A 17,514-nucleotide genomic window follows, 5' to 3' on the forward strand; every position below is an offset into this window, starting at 1 on the left:
CTCTTTCTGGTTTCAGGACACGGTTATGGCTCTTCAGGCTTTGTCAGAATACGCCTACAGAGTGCAACAATATGAAGTCAATATTGAGTGCACAGTCAAGTGTGAGCAGAGTGACTTTGATCAAAACTTCGAGTTGACCGCGGACGATGCTTTGGTGCGCCGGGCCGAAGCCCTTCGTGTGAGTTGGTCGCTAAATAGCAAACGCTCTTCAATCAGTCAAGTTACAAAGACTGACTTGCCTGTAGGGAGATCACGGTACCTGTAGTTTGGCTACAACTGCAGTGTAATCTTTGCATTCGGTGTCTTTAGCCTTTAAGGGGTTTGAAATGAGGACATATTTGTAATTAAAATATATGACTCATCGGGGATGAGCTAATTACCTTAAAAGAGTTCAGTTCAGTACAGCAGGAGTCCTAACTACATCAGGTATATTCACGTAGAAAACGCATTCATCCAACAAAGTAATAAATTTGTACACTTACTTGACAGCTTCATCTATCATTTTAACTTACTTCGCAATTCTTAACGCAACAGCCATGTGTTTTGTTGTATTGTGGTAATTTCTGATGTCCAAGTATTCGTTAATATTGTAGGGGGGGTTTCGTGGAATTCATTGGTTAGGATGCAATATTTTAGAGTAGTAAGCCGTAGTATTTTAGAGTAGTAAACTTTTAGGGCATTGTCAGTGTCTATTCTTTACCTGTAGTTTAGTGTGATACTTTAGTTCTTGGGAGGCCAACAGTATTACTATGAGGTGAAACTCGCATTACAAATACGAGAACTCCTTATTTAAACGGAAACAAATCAAACGAGTGTAAGCAGATCAAAATCTATAAATCTTGCTTCATGCGTATCAAAATGGTTTAATTTTTGTATGGCTAAAACCACTGAATTGATAATAAAAATACTGATAATAATTTATTAATTTAAAAAGCGCAAATTTCATTGAAAATAAATTCAAATGTACTGTGTATATTAAAAATCCAGTAAAAATAGATCAACAAAATATGTACTTGTACAAGAACCTTAGAATCATAAGATACGGAAAACATCGTAATTAAAAACATCTAAAACCATAATGCCTAAAATAAATGCACAGATACAACGGGCGATTCACAGTAGTGCGCCTCCAAGAGTTTGCAATGCAACAGCCAATTATAATGCCTGAAGTCTGTCTACCCAATGCGCGTTTGGAAAGGGTCGACAAATTTAGCGCATTGTGATTGGCCAATTCGTCGCAAACTCTTTGGGGCACACTATAAAAAAAGCATAACAAATATGACAACAATAACAACAAAGACAACTGCATGTAGCGAGAAGACAAAAAGACCAAGTTAAAAACATACACAACATCTGCCAACAACTTTTAAACCCTGGCCCAACAACCATTCCTGACGACCCACCCCACATAACCCACTCCAAACCATTGTTTTATTACTACAAGTGAATTGTGTGTTTACTTAGGTTCCTGAAAGCAGCCGGGAGCTCAATGTGTATGTCACTTCATCGGGATCAGGCTTGGGCCAGTTCAAAGTAAGTTTCCTTCCAGAGTGAGTCGGCCGTGCGTCTGTTCATGACTCTAATTTTATTCGGTAATACTATTCCAAATGGCTTTGTACGATATTTTGCTGCAGTGGTATCAATAGGGGCGATTCACAGTAGTGCGCCTCCAAGAGTTTGCAACACGTTGACCAATCACAGTGCGCGAAATCTGTCGACTCGAGGCGCGTTTGGAAAGGGTCGACAAATTCTGCGCACTGCGATTGGTCAACGCGTTGCGAACTGAGCAATAGGTCCTCTCCTGAGGACGGCCAGAATACTCACCGGTTCTTTTCAGAACCACACCTCGCCCAAAAAGAGATTGATTCCATGGTGTACCCGCAAACCTATTTCTCACTTCTTGGGGGGCACTATCATGAGTCACTCGTAATGTGTCAGGAATTAGGGGGCGGGGGTGCTCAGACCATATGCGTTTGAGTTTGATGTTCATGCTACCGATATACATCTGCAGAACCAAATTTCAAATCGGCATATTCATGGCCTTTTTTTTAAACGTGCTCCCTTTTTGAGGGATAACATTTACAAATACATTTTGATTGTTAGGAGGTCCAAAAAATTCTTCACAATGTACCTAAACTTCTCAGCACAAAAAGTGTCGGGGTTGATTCAATCGCCCATCCCCCTGGTCAAAAGGTGGGGGTATATTCCCCTCCTGTATTTACGTCTGTGTTGTCCTCAGGCATGAATGCGTTGCGCATGTATAACACTTCAAAACTGTATTGAGATTAGTGTAATATGTCTGGTATCATAATTAAAGTTTCATAAGCATCTGGTTTTGTAATTAGGGGAGGTTGGTGCCGTGAATCGTCTAGCTTCAGACCATCAGTGTCCTGATACTCGTTTCGATTTGTAGCTTTAAAATACGAGAGACTATATGTGCCATACAAGAGACTATAGGTGCCAATACAAGAGACTATAGGTGCCATACCACTAGTGTTATCGTGTTGTAAAGTGTTTCGTATACGAATTTCCCTAAGTGCAGCTCTTTGCTCACTGTTCATTAATTTTTCTTCAGAAAGAAACTAAAATCGCGAAGCATTTCAGGTACGAGACGTGATTTAAAATGAATATCTTGCAATTATAAACGGATATGTCTGTGCTGTGGGAGGTTATCTAGAGCTTCTTCGAAACAACCTATGATTACCGGTAAGCTTGAAGATCTATATTTTTAGCTGCTTACAACCTTTTTTTTTTTAGTTTGAAGCTACATACTACACCCCTGAGCCCGACATAGAAGACTGTGAATTTGAGCTGGAGATCAACGAGGATGAGAACCCTCAGGTCGATCTCCAAGAGAACGATGATAAGGAATACTTTTCGTACGACATACAAGTGAGGTATAACAATTGTTGGCTATTACAACAATTCTGTTGGCAAGTACTCCGGATAGGTATAAGCAGAACTGAAAGAAAAATGAAAACGAATGTTCAAATGAAAATGTTGTAACATTTGTACAAGGAACCTTTTCGATATTCCAAGATACAATCTGCTGTCCAAAGTCTCTGCCTTATATGTTATGTTAGACCTCAATTAAAGGAGCAACCCTCCTCGTAAATTTTAGTCGGGAACTGGTTCACCCGGTTCACTATAAAAACTGGTTATTGCTGATACATCAAACCACATAATGCTAGCTGCATGTAAACATTTACAATTAAGTGCAGATGAACCCACTGCGAGAGAGGGGTTCTTTCCAATTCTTGTGCCGAGAAGCAGGTCGAGGTTGTTGACGGTTGCAAAGTTGAAAAGGAAACCTGAAGGGGAAAGTCCAGTTCGAGTGTTTCTCTGCGGATGTCAGAAATGTGTAGGTGAATACTGTATGCCCATGTATCTTTGCTAAGCCTTGTTGACTGTGGCAATATTCGCACACTAATATGACAGATTCGTTTTCCAGGTACCTACAAGGCGAGAATACGGGTATGGCTATTTTAGAAGTTGGCCTGTTCACCGGCTACACCGCGGTTGAGGAAGACTTGGAAAGGGTGAGGGACGTCCCTCCTCAATGAAACGTTTTGTATCAAGTTTCTTAATCACACTGTTTACCATGTTTCTAAACTTGCTGATATAGACAGAATACGTAAATTTCTTTTTTTCAACAATGAAATAAGCGTTGCAGAATTTAGCATGTTTCTTTTCATTTTATCTACTCCGTTTATTTCCTCTTATTGATTCTGTGCCCATAGGAGATGGAAAACAGTGATGGCCAGATCCAACGATATGAGACGACAGATCACTCGGTCGTTTTCTACTTTGAAGAGGTAAGTGGTGTCACAATGGCCAAACTGATTTCACATGGGACGTTCATCTGATACCACCAGTTATCGTTAGAGCAGCCTGACCTGCCTGGATGTGCCAACATCTTTGTGTTAACCTCAGAGCAAAGCAGGTCCTCATCAGGCAGGTTGTGTTCACCCTGAGCAAAGCTTTCCGAGCTAGGTGGAAACAAGGTTTTTCCGTCCCGGATAAGAAAGAGTTTTGAGATGCAATTTGATGTGCGAGTGATCCAAAATGAAAGGACAAGGAGCAGTTAAGAAACCACCAACAGAAATCCATCTTTAAAAATATGTTTGCAGTTCCAGAAAAAAGAGCAAATTTTACCTCTTTGTAACTGCACAAGAAGAAGGTAATATCCATTATCGCAAAAAAATGTGTCAACTTAGTAAATGTATCAATTGGTTTCGATTCTTTTTTATTCCTGGTAGATCCATGGGTTGGAAACGACGCGCATCCGATTCCGCTCTGAACGCAAGTTTGAAGTGGGTAAGGTCCAACCTGTCGCAGTCCACGTATATGACTACTACAATCCAAGTAAGTATGAATTGACGCCCATCAAAGTTTGAGTATTTTCCGCTTGAACCAATTAAATTGGACGTGCTCAAGTATCTCACATGGGCAGCCTTGACCTGAAATCACCATGTGTATCGTGTGTCGATCAAGCAACACACTTGGACGAGGTTCAGTGTAGAAGCTTCTCCTTCCTAGAGACATTCATTTTCTTTACTGTCCGTTTGACATTTCAAGTCATGTTTCCAAATACTCACCAAACATTATCTTTTAACTCTTTGATAAAGCCGAGGAGTGTGTGAAGTTCATAAGTCCCAAAGAAGGCTCCGCCATGCTAGGGACATTGTGCAAGGGAGACACTTGTGTGTGTGCCGCAGGTGAGCTCTTTTTTAATCGACGTTTACTAAGTTTCGTTTGATTTTTCGGAAAAAAAACATACCAGAGAATAGTGAATCCCACCACCCGATCATGCGTCTTATCTACATGTTCACTCCCTCACGTTTTGCAACGCATTTGCCACGTTACACTTTTGGTTACTGGATGCCTTGTTCAAAGAGAAGGCACAGTCAAGGAAGCAAGCGTTTTTTATAATGCAGGCTACTCTAGCTGTGACACAATCGCACGCCAGTGGTAGGTTTGGGATTTCAGTTTTCGATTGGGAGGAGTATATTTTTCTTACAAGTACATGAAAGAATTAGGAGCACCATTCCCATCGACAGACCGAGGATTCGAAATTAGCTTGGTGAAATAATCCAGCCCCTTCCCCCCAACTCCGGGTCTTTTATTTCTCTTGTGTATTACATTAGATTTAACACAGAGGAGAAATTAAAACACAGCCAATTCACATTAGACATTAATCAATTATAAAGCGAAGAAAAAAGGCCCCATTTAGTACTGAATTTAGCAGAATTTGCGTTAGAGGTGAAAATGAAACTGTTTAAGGCATAATATCATTTTAAATCGTCTTTAAACAATAAAAATGATGGTTTACCCCGTTCATTTTCCCTTTTTTAAATATAGAAGTGGCAAAGCAAAGAATTAAATTGAGTAAATTCCTGGAGTTATTAGAAGCCCCGTTTTTTGTTCAAACAGGAAAGTGCGCGCCTGACCCGACGGACAAATCACGTGACTATAACGTTTACAACCTGAAACAAATGGCATGTGCATCCCAGGCCCATTTTGGTGAGTGCTGCTATGGAAGTTTTTTTGTCTCGGAGTTGAATGTAGGCTCTGTTATCATTCGTCTTTATTGTTTGTTTAAAAAGAAGCAGGAAAATGGACATTTGGTTGAGGAAAAATGTCACTTTGACATGTGTGTATTCAGCAATCTATGTTGCCATCAGCATTTGAGCAGAGTAATGTCCTTACTTCAATAAACTCGGCTGTAAATAACATTCTTTCCACTTCTTTTACTCCATTAGCGTACGATGTAATCGTGGACGGTGTGGTGGATAAAGGCAATTTCAAATTCTACACAATGAGAATTAGAGCTCCTCTCAAGCAAGGTGGGGATTTTTTAAGACGCTTCGGGGAATATTAATTTGTCTTCTAGGTTTTTAAAAACGAAGAGGTTATCAGAAAGTGCCCTCGAAGTAAAGGACAACAGGTGATTAAGTTGCATTTGCCGCATTGTTTGAGACGGATGATGTCAAGGGTTTGAGTATTGTAACTTGTCGTTTCCTGCACTCTTCTGTCCACGAAAATATTCTAGCGTAGAATGTAAAATGTCTCATTGCATCAGCCGTGTTTCCTGTTTCCTGACATTTTCAACTGCAATCTGAAGGTTCACAATCCAGAATAGCACACAGATATTGTTTACGACGTGGTGTCAGTGCTTAAAGTTCCTTATAGAAAAAGTTGCACTGAAAAGGTTCTTTTGAAAAGTATTGCTTTAAAAATGAGCTTGGGCAGGACGTTTGGGTGAAATTGAAATATAGTCTCCCCGAGAAATTAGGTTTATAAATAGAAAAAGATTGGAACATAGTCTGCTTCAACAAAGTATTTCATGCCAGAGGTAAAGCCCTAAGAGTATTTCTAAATACGGCATTTCTTTCGTAATGAACATTTAGTATTCAGCTTACTTAGATGTGCTGTAACTCTACCGCCTCATTGTACGCTGATCATTATTAGGGCTGGATGACGTGGTGGAAGATACCACGCGAACGTTCGTAAAGAGCAAAACCTGTGAAACTCCCAACCTTGAGGAAGGACTGAAATACCTGCTGATTGGCAGCGGAGGATTACCAACTAAAGATGACATGGGACAGGAAGTGTGAGTACCTGTGCATTGTAACGTGGTTTTCAAGGAAATCGTACCCATGAGAGTGCTTTTAGGTGATAGGGGATACATTGTTTCTGGCTGGTGTTTTTTATAGTGTGCGATATTTCAGACAGTGTTCCCGCTATCGGTGGGGGGTGTTCTCCGGCCTGCAGTCTGGATGTACTTTTTTAAAGGACTGTGGCTCTTTTAGGGAGACATTGCGTATTGTGCTTTTCAGTGGTTGGCCTAGGTTGGTTGCTCATAGGTTTCGGTTTTCTTTGTGCTTGACAGGTTCACCTATGTAATCGATGAAAGGATGTTCTTCTATAAATATCCCACTCAGCAACAGTCAACAAGAGGCAAATGGAAACGGATAGTCGAGAAACTCGTGGAACTGAAGCGGCAGTTGCTCACTGGTGAGGGATGCGGTACTTAAACGCCCGTCACCCTGTAGTCAGCCGCATGCTACATGGTCGAGAAATCTTCCAAAAAACTTCCAGAAAGGCATTTTTGACATTTTTCAAGGCAAGTTGAGCGTGAGAATCGCATGTTGACGGTGCACCAACTCGATGGTTATTGGCAAACACCTAAGCGTGCGACTGACTTGGATACAACTCGGTTCCTTGCTGTGTTTCATTAGTATGGCACGTGTAACTATCATAGCATGCATGAACTGTAATGTTTTAAAAATCGAGAGTTCAGTCTTGTCGTTTTTTTTTTATAATGTATAGCGTATTATTTTTAAAATCTGCTGTCAATAGAGAAGTTTTCATATAAAATTGAGATTTCAAGCTATTCATATGTCAAAAGAAAAATCTTCTTCAAGGCTACAGGAGCAAACCAGACGTTTTGTGACGTTTTACTTAATGCATTTTTTTTCAATATCTTGGGGTACACCGCTTTCTTTTCTCATTTACTCGGGACCTATATAAGAACAACACTTCTTGATGGCATGATTTTTTCCTACGTTGTTTTAGGTGAGTCAAAACTTACTTGCACATAAGTTTCGGCAAATGTGTTTGAGGGGACTGGAAATGATATCATTTTTGAAGTGCATTTAAATTTTGAATTGTTAATTTTTTTCAGCCTTACTTCATATATTTGTTAAGCTGACATGTAATCATAATTGATTAGCACGTAAACTTCATCAGACCTGAAGTGTTAAGAAAGGTATTGGCGAATTATTTTCCTTGAAGTTAGTTGTCATTTGTACCAATGGCGTCACAGTGTCTGGCTCACACAAGAAAGCCTGCATGCAGCGAATAAATGACTTCATCAGTCAGTACGAAATCTTACTTTGAAGGAATTATTTGGTGACCTGGTTTCCATGGGTAAGGAGTTGAAACATTTGTCAGAAAAAAAAATCGAGCTAAAGGGTGACACGCATTTTACTTTTATCCCTGTAAGGACACCAGGTCTAAAGTCACTTAAGATTAAGACGTTTCACTCAGTCATACGACGAAAAAGAGAAAAACGACGTTTGCTTCGTGTTGCATAAAACAGTATGCAATATAGTGTCATTTGAGACTTTAACAGAATCGTTATCTGCTGTCATTTCTCAATGTTTAGTGATTGCTTTTAACTCAATAAAAAATGCAAGAAGCTAGAGAGTTGTTTCCATTTTTTTTTTGGGGGGGGGGAATCCAACCTGTGTCCCAACCCCACCAGCTGCTTGTGTGTCCTTGCCGACTCGGAGACAACTCTCGGACAAACGGTTGAAGTACACAGAAAACAAAAGGATTTTTTAGAATCACCCGGTCAAGGTAATCTACACCATTGCTCTCCAATCACCACTGTATCCTGTCAACACTGTCGACGGTCGAGGGGCCGTCATTGTCTATGACCAACGTTGGATAGAATTCTGCCCGTTTGCGAAAATGTGTCGTCCGAAATGTTTCAGGCCCATGTTTGAACCCACCAAGTTTGCCAGACAATCACAAATAAACCACTTGTTATCCAACTTTCTAAGGTTACGTTTGGCGGTATGCTATAAGGTGTACATGGTACTTCGGCTGAACTTCTGAAAATGATGCTTGGTAAAAACTAATAGGTATGCCTGGGCGTTCTGTGTCTATAAGAAACACCCATATCCGATATTGCTCTAAATCTTACTTCTAACGACGGCTATACCTATTCCAGCAACGAAAAACCTACCAGAGCATTGCTGATCGAAGCCGAGGCATCCAGCCGGCGGCTTATTCACCCTCGCAGTTGACTTCGCTTCAAAGTCACAGGTTTGAAGGCCAAAAGCTACAGATTCGAGGCCTTATTTTGTTGGATAAATTACCATGGAAATTAAGGACGCGTCTAACACATTGGTGTCAAATTATGACTTTTGTAAGAGGAGATAGTTTTAAGCGTCAGTTCAATTTATGCTAAGGAGAATTTGGAGAAACGACGAAGTGGAGATTCTTTAGTTCCAATGGGCCAGGACGGGAAGTGTCCGAGCCTATTCGAGTAAAAACCAATTCCACCTTTTGAGTCGTTTCTCAGACTTAAACCACATCCCTCCCTCCACTATTGTCCAAAAAGACAAAATGTCTTTACTAATGCTTTCAGCCATGAAGTTAAAAGACAATTGTGTCCAGCGTTGGCTAGCCATGTACATCTGATAAAAGCATTACTCCTGGCCCTAATCGTTAATAAGCTTTGTGAGTTAATTTTGAATAAAATCTGGCACACTGGGGTCCTTAAATTCACGTGAAAATGACAATTTGAATTCTCCATACTAAAGACACTGTTGCTATACCTCGGGATTCGAGGCAAGCTTTTGATTACTCACATAAAGACGCTTTGCAACAATACACTGTTCTCAATGGATAAGAAGGGCACAAAGGAACAAGCCCGTTCCAGAGATGGTAGTCGCTATGCAAAACCTTGCCCGAATCACGAGGTGTAGCAACAGTGGCTTTAGTCTGGGGAATTCAAATTGTTATGTTTAAGTGTAATCAGATACCTCAGTACTTCCAGATGTGATTCAGTTTCAACCTGCAAAAGGCTTATTGGGCTAGATCTTCAGCTGGTGCACAACTATCTTTTTTTGTCATTCATGTGCTCTTTACATGCTTATCAAGTCACACGCAGAGACATGCAGTTAGCCCCATCAGTGTATCGCAGGGCACACTGTTTTACTGTCCAAATGGATTCATGTCTATTAGCTGCGGATATTTGCTAAATTGAAGTAATCAAATCGCTATCGATATGTTTGTACGGAGCTGAGACTTGTACACCACCAATAAGCAAGTTTATCGAGCGGCTGATGTGGAGCCACAGTTCACTGGCTCTTGAAACGGAGATAAACGTTAGGGGCGACCCTTGGAATTACATGTCCATGCTAATTTACTGAAACCCCTCAGTCACCTGCAGGAAGATACGTGCATTTGGAGTATTTTCCTATTCGTCTGGGACGTACCATAGGTAGGCTTCGAAAAGATTAATTTGTTTTGCAAAATTAAACACGAAGTTTCATTGTTGAAGTTTTTAATTAACAGAAAGAGCGTTACGACTGAGGTTTAAATGAAACTTTCGATTAAATGTGAACTGCACACAGACAAAGGCAAATAATAAAATAATCAAAATTATACAAGTAGCATATAAATCTTAATAAGCAAAATGGACAAAAAATATGAACTAAAACTAATCTGAACAGAAAATATAACAGCGTCAAATCTAAAATTCAGAGAGAACAGTAACTTGTACAGAACATCTAAAATGGTGTACTTAACTGAGCGTTTTTTGTTTGTTTGACGTTGTAATAATTCAGTGTCACAATTGCTCCTCTGTGTCTATGAAGTGAAATTTGATTCGTGAGGTTTTAAGAATGTAGGGTTTTTTAAATATGTACAAAATTATTAAAGAATCTACAGTTAACTATACATTCTTAAGAATAATTGACACTTTACTGAATGTGGAGACATCACAAGGGTGGTTTAATACACACGGATTAACATTTGTCCTAAACATGGGCCCTTCCTGTTCGGCAATTCTCTTTCTGTCTCTTTAAAAGAAAAAGGTATCTCCAAGTGGCTGCTAGAAATGTTCCTTCAATTCACTGATTTTTTTTTTTAATTTTCCATTAGGCATAGCATGATTTCTAATTAATTTGGCTGTCTTCCTTGGAAACCAATAGTCGAGTAAATTTAGTAATTTAAAATATTTACAAGTTGTTACCGGCGTCAGATCCCAATAACCAATTTTCTGTGAAGAGGAAAAAAGATGTATAGTCTCTAAATAAAAAACTAAATTTAAAGTAAAAACTGGTCAATAAATTGCTTTGTGCACTATAAGAGGCATAAATGAAACTTGTTTAACTTTGTAAATTTTGAATAGGTCATGCTATACTTTTCGTAAAATAAATATTTTTTTTATCCTTGTCAAGTTTCACAGAAACATTCTGACGAAAACATTGCAAATACAAAAATCTTCAAAAGTCCCTCTTTGCATCAAAAAGCCGGAATAGATTGAAAAGAGCGATGTTTCTCAGTGTAATTTATTTTCTTTCAAAAGCTTAATCTAATGACTCCTGTATAAGCGATTGTTATTTCTAATGATTTTATGTATCTCGGATAGAAACATATCCTTCTATTCTTGTCCTTTAAGTGGTTAAGATGCAGTTGTTAAAGATTCACAAATGAATGGAAGACTTAATTATTCGGAAGCAAAAAGCCGTTATCAGAACTGCACAGGCTTCAGGGGTTTGTTAGGGAATAGACAATAACAAAACAGCCATTATCAAGACGAGGAGACTAGGTGCCAGACTGACACCGTCGTTTGGTTCCAGTAGTTCCTGAAGGTTACTGGAGCACCTCTGCCACACTTCGGCGACAGATCGCGGGTACCCGCGCTCTGGCTGGAACTGCCGGTCGTCGAACCTGTAGTAGTCTCCACTTGGGGTCAAGAAGTAAGTCCGCCTGTTAATCCACTGCATGGCTGCCCCGACCCGGTTACCCGGAATGCGCCAAACACTCAACGGGCGGGGATACCCACCTTCAACGCCACCGTAAAAGCGATAGTACCGGTCACCTTTATCAACAAACAAAACGAGTCCATTGGCACGTCAGAATCGACTAAATACGTCAGATTAAAGTCAGACTCAAATACGTACAATTGATTGGAGAAGCTAACAAGCACCGTCCAGCTCAGAGCACCTCTCACAAAGATAGAATATAGGCATATCCGATATTTTTGCAGTTTAATGGCAACCAGTAATCACGAAAGATTGTTTGGTTATGTGCCTCAGTTTCAATGCCTAAAAGTTTTTGCTGAAATGCCCATATCTTTACCGTTTCTGTCCCAGATAAAAAACATTTAGCGACCACCTGTTAGCTGTTTGATTTTAGAACATGCGCGAGTGTTGACAAAACGGTAAAAGTGCATATTGCAGTGACAGCTCCAATACCCACACTGTGGTGAAAATAAAAAAACAGTAAATTATTCTTAATAGGGAATTATTGTGAGGCCCTATATTTATTTGCCTTACCTTTTTTCTATTCTATTGGAACTGATTCCCGTTTCTGCTGCACTTGGGCATTTTGTTTTTTAGTTAACAACATGGCAATATCAACCAGATGATGCCAACGTAGTCACATATTTTTCTTCATTTGAATACCTCTGAATACAGGTATAAGGACCTTCGGTAAGTCAGTGGCGTACCTTTAATGAAATACACTCGGCTGTTTCCGCTCCATATGAAGGCAGCGTCAATGTCGTTCGGCAGACCTCTCCAATTGGGGGCGATATCGCGTGGATAGCCGTTGTCCAGTTCTTCATTGTCGATCCTCCAGTATTGACTCCCCTTAAAAAACGAAGAAGCCAACAGACGACAAACGGTAAGACCGCGCCGCACTGTACTACGTGCACAGTGGAACTGTAGCGTTGGATATTTTGTGTGACCCAAAAAATGAAGACTGTGGGCGAAACGGTCTCCCGGAACTACGGCTACATCTGTACTGTAAGCACATGCCTATATGTTAACAGTTTTTGAACAGGCAGACCCAATAGACCTGACACGGCACAAGATTCGGACGCAGTTACAGTTCAGACATCTATAGAACTCATGCATAGTCACCATATTCGAGGTGTATTTGGTCATTCCTGTGACGGACCGGCTTGATTTAAGTCTAATCTTGGAATGCGTTATGAGTTTGTTAGCGATCCGAGTAGTCATAATAGTTCCCTGCCTGTCATGCTTGTAACCAGTATTTAAAGAGCTCGATAGGATATGAAATGGTCAGTTGTTTGTAACTAGTCATATTGCTTGATTTATACATGTATGAGGCTGGATTAGCTCAATGGTTATATTTCTACAAAACTTTGACGCATTATTCTTGCGCAACGTACTTTGCCGTGGCGTATGTGCGATTCTCCCTCTCTCCGATTGAGTTGTGTTGGCACATAACGTATGGAATTCCATATCTGCCGTTGCCCGTCGCCCGTCGCCCGTCGTCCGTCGCATTTTGCTTTTTGTTGTGTCCCAATTCTGCCATTTACCAGTTCCAAACATGCCATTTTCCGTCGTGCGTCGTCCGTCGTGCGTCGCCCGTCGCCCGTGGTCCGTTGTGCGTCGTCCATCAAATGGGTTGCATAGGACATGCAAAAGCCGTTGTTTAACAAATGACAATGTGATGATTTCGCACATTGTAGAGAAAGTTTTGTGCATGTGTCGTGTGACCGACGACTGTTGCACGTCAGCGACCTGACGACTGTTGTGTGTATTTTGTGCAATAGATTTACTCAGAGGAGAGAGGCGGGTCCGCACAATGCCCTTGGGAAGTTATTGAAAGTTAGCGTGTAGTGCCCTTGGGAATTTAGTAGGTTTTAATTTACAATCACCTACAAACCTAACTTTATATTCTCAACTCTTGAGGAGTCTCATCTTCATAAATAAATACACTTCTGGTTATTGTCATCCTCATATTTCAGATCTTCCTCCATGTTTATATTATAGTGTGGCCTATGCTGTCTCATAATTGTTGGACTGAATAATTAAATCTAATCTGATATGCAATCACGGAACGTCATGTTGCACTGAATACATATATCATTCTTTGATTAATTTGTGGTCACTTAGCAGTTTCCTGTCCTCAATTTAAAAGTTGAGCGGACCCACTACGTCAAGGTGGAAACACCCCCCACGTAACCGTGACATTCCTATTCTGCAAAAGTGTAAGCACAAACGGGTTGCCTCATAATCTGTCCAACTGTCTGATCTAATCCAGCAGGCTCGTCATGTAATGCGCGCTCACTGCCAAAAATGCTCACGTACAAGCGATCACATAACAGTCAGAACTGCTCCAAAGTCCCCAAGAAATACTGCAGAGAAACCTTCACTGCTTTGATTAAGTGCTACACTGCTTATAACAACGTTGCGATACCTTTATGGCCAAGGTGACGAGGGTAATTTTGTTTTGGGCGACTGAGCTCCTGTTTCGCGTATCCACGTAAACGAGTTAAAACTTCAAAGAAGACGAACAAAAGCAGCAGTAAATTGAACTTGTCTGATCTAGGTACGGTTTTGATGTCGATGATTGCAAGTCTACATTTCGTTCGCGGGCTTCATACCTTGAAAATGTAGGTCTTCCCACTGGGTGGGTAGTAAAAGGCTGCGTCTATGTTATCAGGCAGGCCCGGCAACGCAGTAGCTATGGGTTTGGGGAAGCCTGTAGCTATTTGGCTCGTCCCACTCGCAAATTTCCAGACTTGACTCCCTGTAGGGAAATGCAAAAACCCTAAACACTCTCTCAATACCTGCTGTCTATATCATATGATGGCTATCAAGCGTTTTTGACAGTGTAAGATGGTATTGCCAAGGCAGCCTATTTCTGACATCAGCTGTAACGCGATGAAATAGATTGTTTCAATATAAACATGTCCACAAGACGGTTACAGCTCAAGTCCTGTAAAGCCCTCCGTGCTTTCATGGTGCACGGAATCAGTCGGAAATATTGTTACCTCCAATTTGTGTACTCCACACCGCAATTCATATCGACGAGGGTTTTACTTACCTTCAAACACGTAGGTGCTTCGATCACGCGTGGTTGTCACCGCATCCACGTCGCCGGTGCAACCCGGTGGGTCAGGCGGCATGTCCTCCTCAGAGGAACCATAGGGTTTTTGACCTAGTTTGAGAAGAGCAGATAATTGTGGCTTCACAGCTCCTGACGTTACAATAGTATCCATCTAGATGGTCATATTAATTCGTTATGAATAGGTAGTGAATTGTATTGCTAAAAAGCATCACCAAAGTGTGGGTAAAAAGCGAGTTAGCTGTGACAATTGACGTTTTGCGACAAACGTGCACGTAACTATTATCTACGTAAATATTGCATTCATGTGACATCAACGGTTTTACTTTCTCAGCTAAGGTAAGCATACCCAGAGTAAATATTATCAAAATTTGAAAAAAAGCCTTTTTCATGTGCTCAGTACAGACTAGTTTGACTGAGATTGTAGTGAAAGGGTCTTCAATTAAAGTAGACTCTAATTCGTTCTCCTTCATCAGAGGTATAAGATAAAAAACGGGTTGTTACTGAAAGACTTAATCAAAACACCATTTCGGCTGTGTAATCTGTTGTGTGCGATCACTGTTAAGCAGCAACACAGGCTCACATGTCAGAGACTCGTAGGGATGGCCATTGTCGCTGTGATGCAGCGATTACAAGCCTCGAGCTGGACCGCGAGAGGGGGCAATTTTCTTAGCAACAGAGGCTCCTTTGGTGGGAATTAATCTTTGCCGGTTCACGAATGACTAGGACATGTACTCATTGCTACCAACAAAATGAACACTTCCAACCAACATAGCTTTGTTGAACCGATGAGGGGGTGCTTCTGCTTTAGGTGGATAGCTTCACGAGCCCCGATCGCGAGTAATCTAGTAAAGAGTTATTGAACCGTAGACAAAGTCGTGGGCGTCTCTAGAGGGTGGGGTGTGACACTCCCATTAGTCAGTTTGGTTGGCAAAATCGTGGTGCTGTCAGCAAGAATGGAACAGGAAGGGGAAACAAGGAGGTGGTCACGTACGTGTAAGGTCAGCGAATCAAATCATCACTACACTCATGAATTTTTACCAACGGTCTATATGCAAATTTAATGATGGCCTCCCTCCACTGAAAATGACTCAGCTGTAGGCAAAGTCTGTTGGTATAGGTAAAGTGGAGATATACGGATACATAGAGAATTTTAGCACCTTCGCAGAGCAAAGAAAAGGGGTCTTACCATATAGAGCCTGAATTCCGGCAATGTCATCGCTGTCTAACTGCATGTTGGGAACATATCCACTGTAGGTTGGCGCCATCAACGCACTACGGACATGGGTGTGGCCCAGGCCAAGGGCGTGGCCAAACTCGTGGGCTGCCACCTGAAAGAGGTTGATTCCTGCATGGAGAATTTTTAAAAGTTGAACTTTAAGAGAGATGAATAACATTTTTGCTGCTTCTTGGTTTCTTTTGCAACTTCGATTCGGCGAATGATTTTGCGTGGGTCATATCGACTTAAAAAAAACTGACTTTCAAGGGTTAATAATCCAAAAATTCAGATTGAGGATGCAACCGTCTGAAATGTGGTGGCCCTGTCGGCGAATGAAAGAAATCTGTATGTAGACAAATACACATAAATTCCTGTATCATAGACATCCAGTGCTTTCAAGCATTTCTCATTAAAACTTAAACCAAAAGACTCACGATTGTTCTTCGCTATCAGTTTCCATCTCTGATTTGTCAATCAGTAATACTTAGCGCCGTTAATTAATGTTAAGACAATACTTCCATTGTATTTCCTCTGGCTTCCAAGCAATAGATTTCATTTGGCCAGTGGGCAATACTTCCATTGGCTCATTAAAACTATTCACTTTTTGCTACGTAAGACAGTCAGTGTGGGCATAAACTGATTGAAATATAGCGTTCACCTGAAATACCAACTTGTAACATATCCCTCCTTGGAAAAAGCCATCAAACAAGCTTACAAGCTCACCTGCGTAGGTATTCATGGTCCAAAGCTCATCTTCGTCAAGATGGACTCTTCCATCGTAGGGGAGAAATGCATGCGCCAGGACGCCTCTGGCGCCGTCGAAACTTGCCTGGTCCCCGTGGTCCCTGACGGCGAACCTGACGGCGATGTTGGCGGGTGTGTCGCCAAACACGCGCGTGAAGGTGAGGGATGAGACATTAGACCAGATCTGTTGATAGCGAAGGCAAGAATGATTAAAGTCCCAGAATGTGGCTATCCAAGTGGAGGGGAACAAGGAACAATCCAGCAACAAACTGAGAGCCATTGTTGGCAGTGGCAGCGATTGCTCATCAAGATCGGGTGAACCATGCTGTAAAATCCGTGATGCAATAATGTACAGTTGGTTGCATTATTATATTTCTTCATATCCTTCTGTTTTAGGCGTGAGGTGCATTCGATTCTAAGGATAAGTTTGGATGAATCTGGGAAGCTACCCACTAAATACTCTGAAAGCTTCATCTCAGCGTGTATGGTTAGAGTGAGCCAGAGCTTTGTGTTTGTATTAGTTCATAGGTTTTGTTTATATCCAGCTGCTTTCCACTTAGTCTACCTCGAGAGCGGCGACGAATGTGTTTTCTATGTCCTCTCTGTTGGTAATGTCGGGGGTCACGTTGTCGATGCGGTAGGTCAAACTACTGGTAGGCCATCTTCTTCCATAGGAATAGCGCCTCACCCGTCTGGTGGCCAGACTGCCGTCAGTTATGTCCGGCACACCGCAGCGGGGTCTGTTCATCATGGCAAGTGTTGCTTCGTCAAGTTTACCTGTAATGGGAAAACTCTTCATCAACGGACACGTGAAAAGATGTAGTTGCTCTTGAACATGTTCATGCTAATGTGAATTAGTCACTATCCATGTATTGACGAACAGATGACGCTCACAGAAGTTACTGGTCCAAAATGGATCTTAAGTG

General features: G+C 41.2%; 2 protein-coding genes across 2 annotated transcripts in view; one reads left to right on the forward strand and one right to left on the reverse strand.

Moving 5' to 3' along the window:
- The window catches only part of LOC110986883 (complement C3-like), a 60,666-nt gene extending 52,457 nt beyond the window's left edge, over positions 1-8,209 (forward strand). The window contains exons 29-39 of the mRNA XM_022249155.2: positions 17-178; positions 1,465-1,533; positions 2,758-2,897; positions 3,452-3,539; positions 3,741-3,815; positions 4,260-4,365; positions 4,629-4,718; positions 5,434-5,523; positions 5,763-5,846; positions 6,472-6,613; positions 6,893-8,209. Coding sequence (XP_022104847.2) covers positions 17-178; positions 1,465-1,533; positions 2,758-2,897; positions 3,452-3,539; positions 3,741-3,815; positions 4,260-4,365; positions 4,629-4,718; positions 5,434-5,523; positions 5,763-5,846; positions 6,472-6,613; positions 6,893-7,037 — 1,191 coding nt within the window. The 3' untranslated portion in view covers positions 7,038-8,209. The remainder of the gene's footprint in view (positions 1-16; positions 179-1,464; positions 1,534-2,757; positions 2,898-3,451; positions 3,540-3,740; positions 3,816-4,259; positions 4,366-4,628; positions 4,719-5,433; positions 5,524-5,762; positions 5,847-6,471; positions 6,614-6,892) is intronic.
- Positions 8,210-10,010: 1,801 nt separating this feature from the next.
- On the reverse strand, positions 10,011-16,868 carry LOC147797364 (matrix metalloproteinase-19-like). Its single transcript, XM_087143516.1, has 6 exons — positions 16,568-16,868; positions 15,815-15,973; positions 14,605-14,718; positions 14,162-14,307; positions 12,254-12,395; positions 10,011-11,623 (listed from the first exon to the last, which is right to left on the reverse strand). The coding sequence occupies exons 1-6, from the start codon at positions 16,866-16,868 to the stop codon at positions 11,301-11,303; spliced, it is 1,185 nt and encodes a 394-aa protein (XP_086999642.1). The 3' UTR covers positions 10,011-11,300.
- Between the last annotated feature and the right edge of the window lie 646 nt (positions 16,869-17,514).

This window comes from Acanthaster planci, linkage group LG11 (assembly GCF_054643075.1).
Source record: "Acanthaster planci isolate LZ-2023a linkage group LG11, COTS_SCS, whole genome shotgun sequence".
NCBI lineage: Eukaryota > Metazoa > Echinodermata > Asteroidea > Valvatida > Acanthasteridae > Acanthaster > Acanthaster planci.

What these genes read in the sequence shown, in the direction of transcription:
- LOC147797364 (XM_087143516.1), bottom strand. Translation starts at nt 16,868, where the DNA reads ATGGCTCTCAGTTTGTTGCTGGATTGTTCCTTGTTCCCCTCCACTTGG. An exon ending in GACCATGAATACCTACGCAG is followed by an intron (nt 15,974 to 16,567) that starts GTGAGCTTGTAA and finishes TTCTCCATGCAG; the next exon opens with GAATCAACCTCTTTCAGGTG. An exon ending in CCGAGTGTATTTCATTAAAG is followed by an intron (nt 11,624 to 12,253) that starts GTACGCCACTGA and finishes TTGTTGATAAAG; the next exon opens with GTGACCGGTACTATCGCTTT.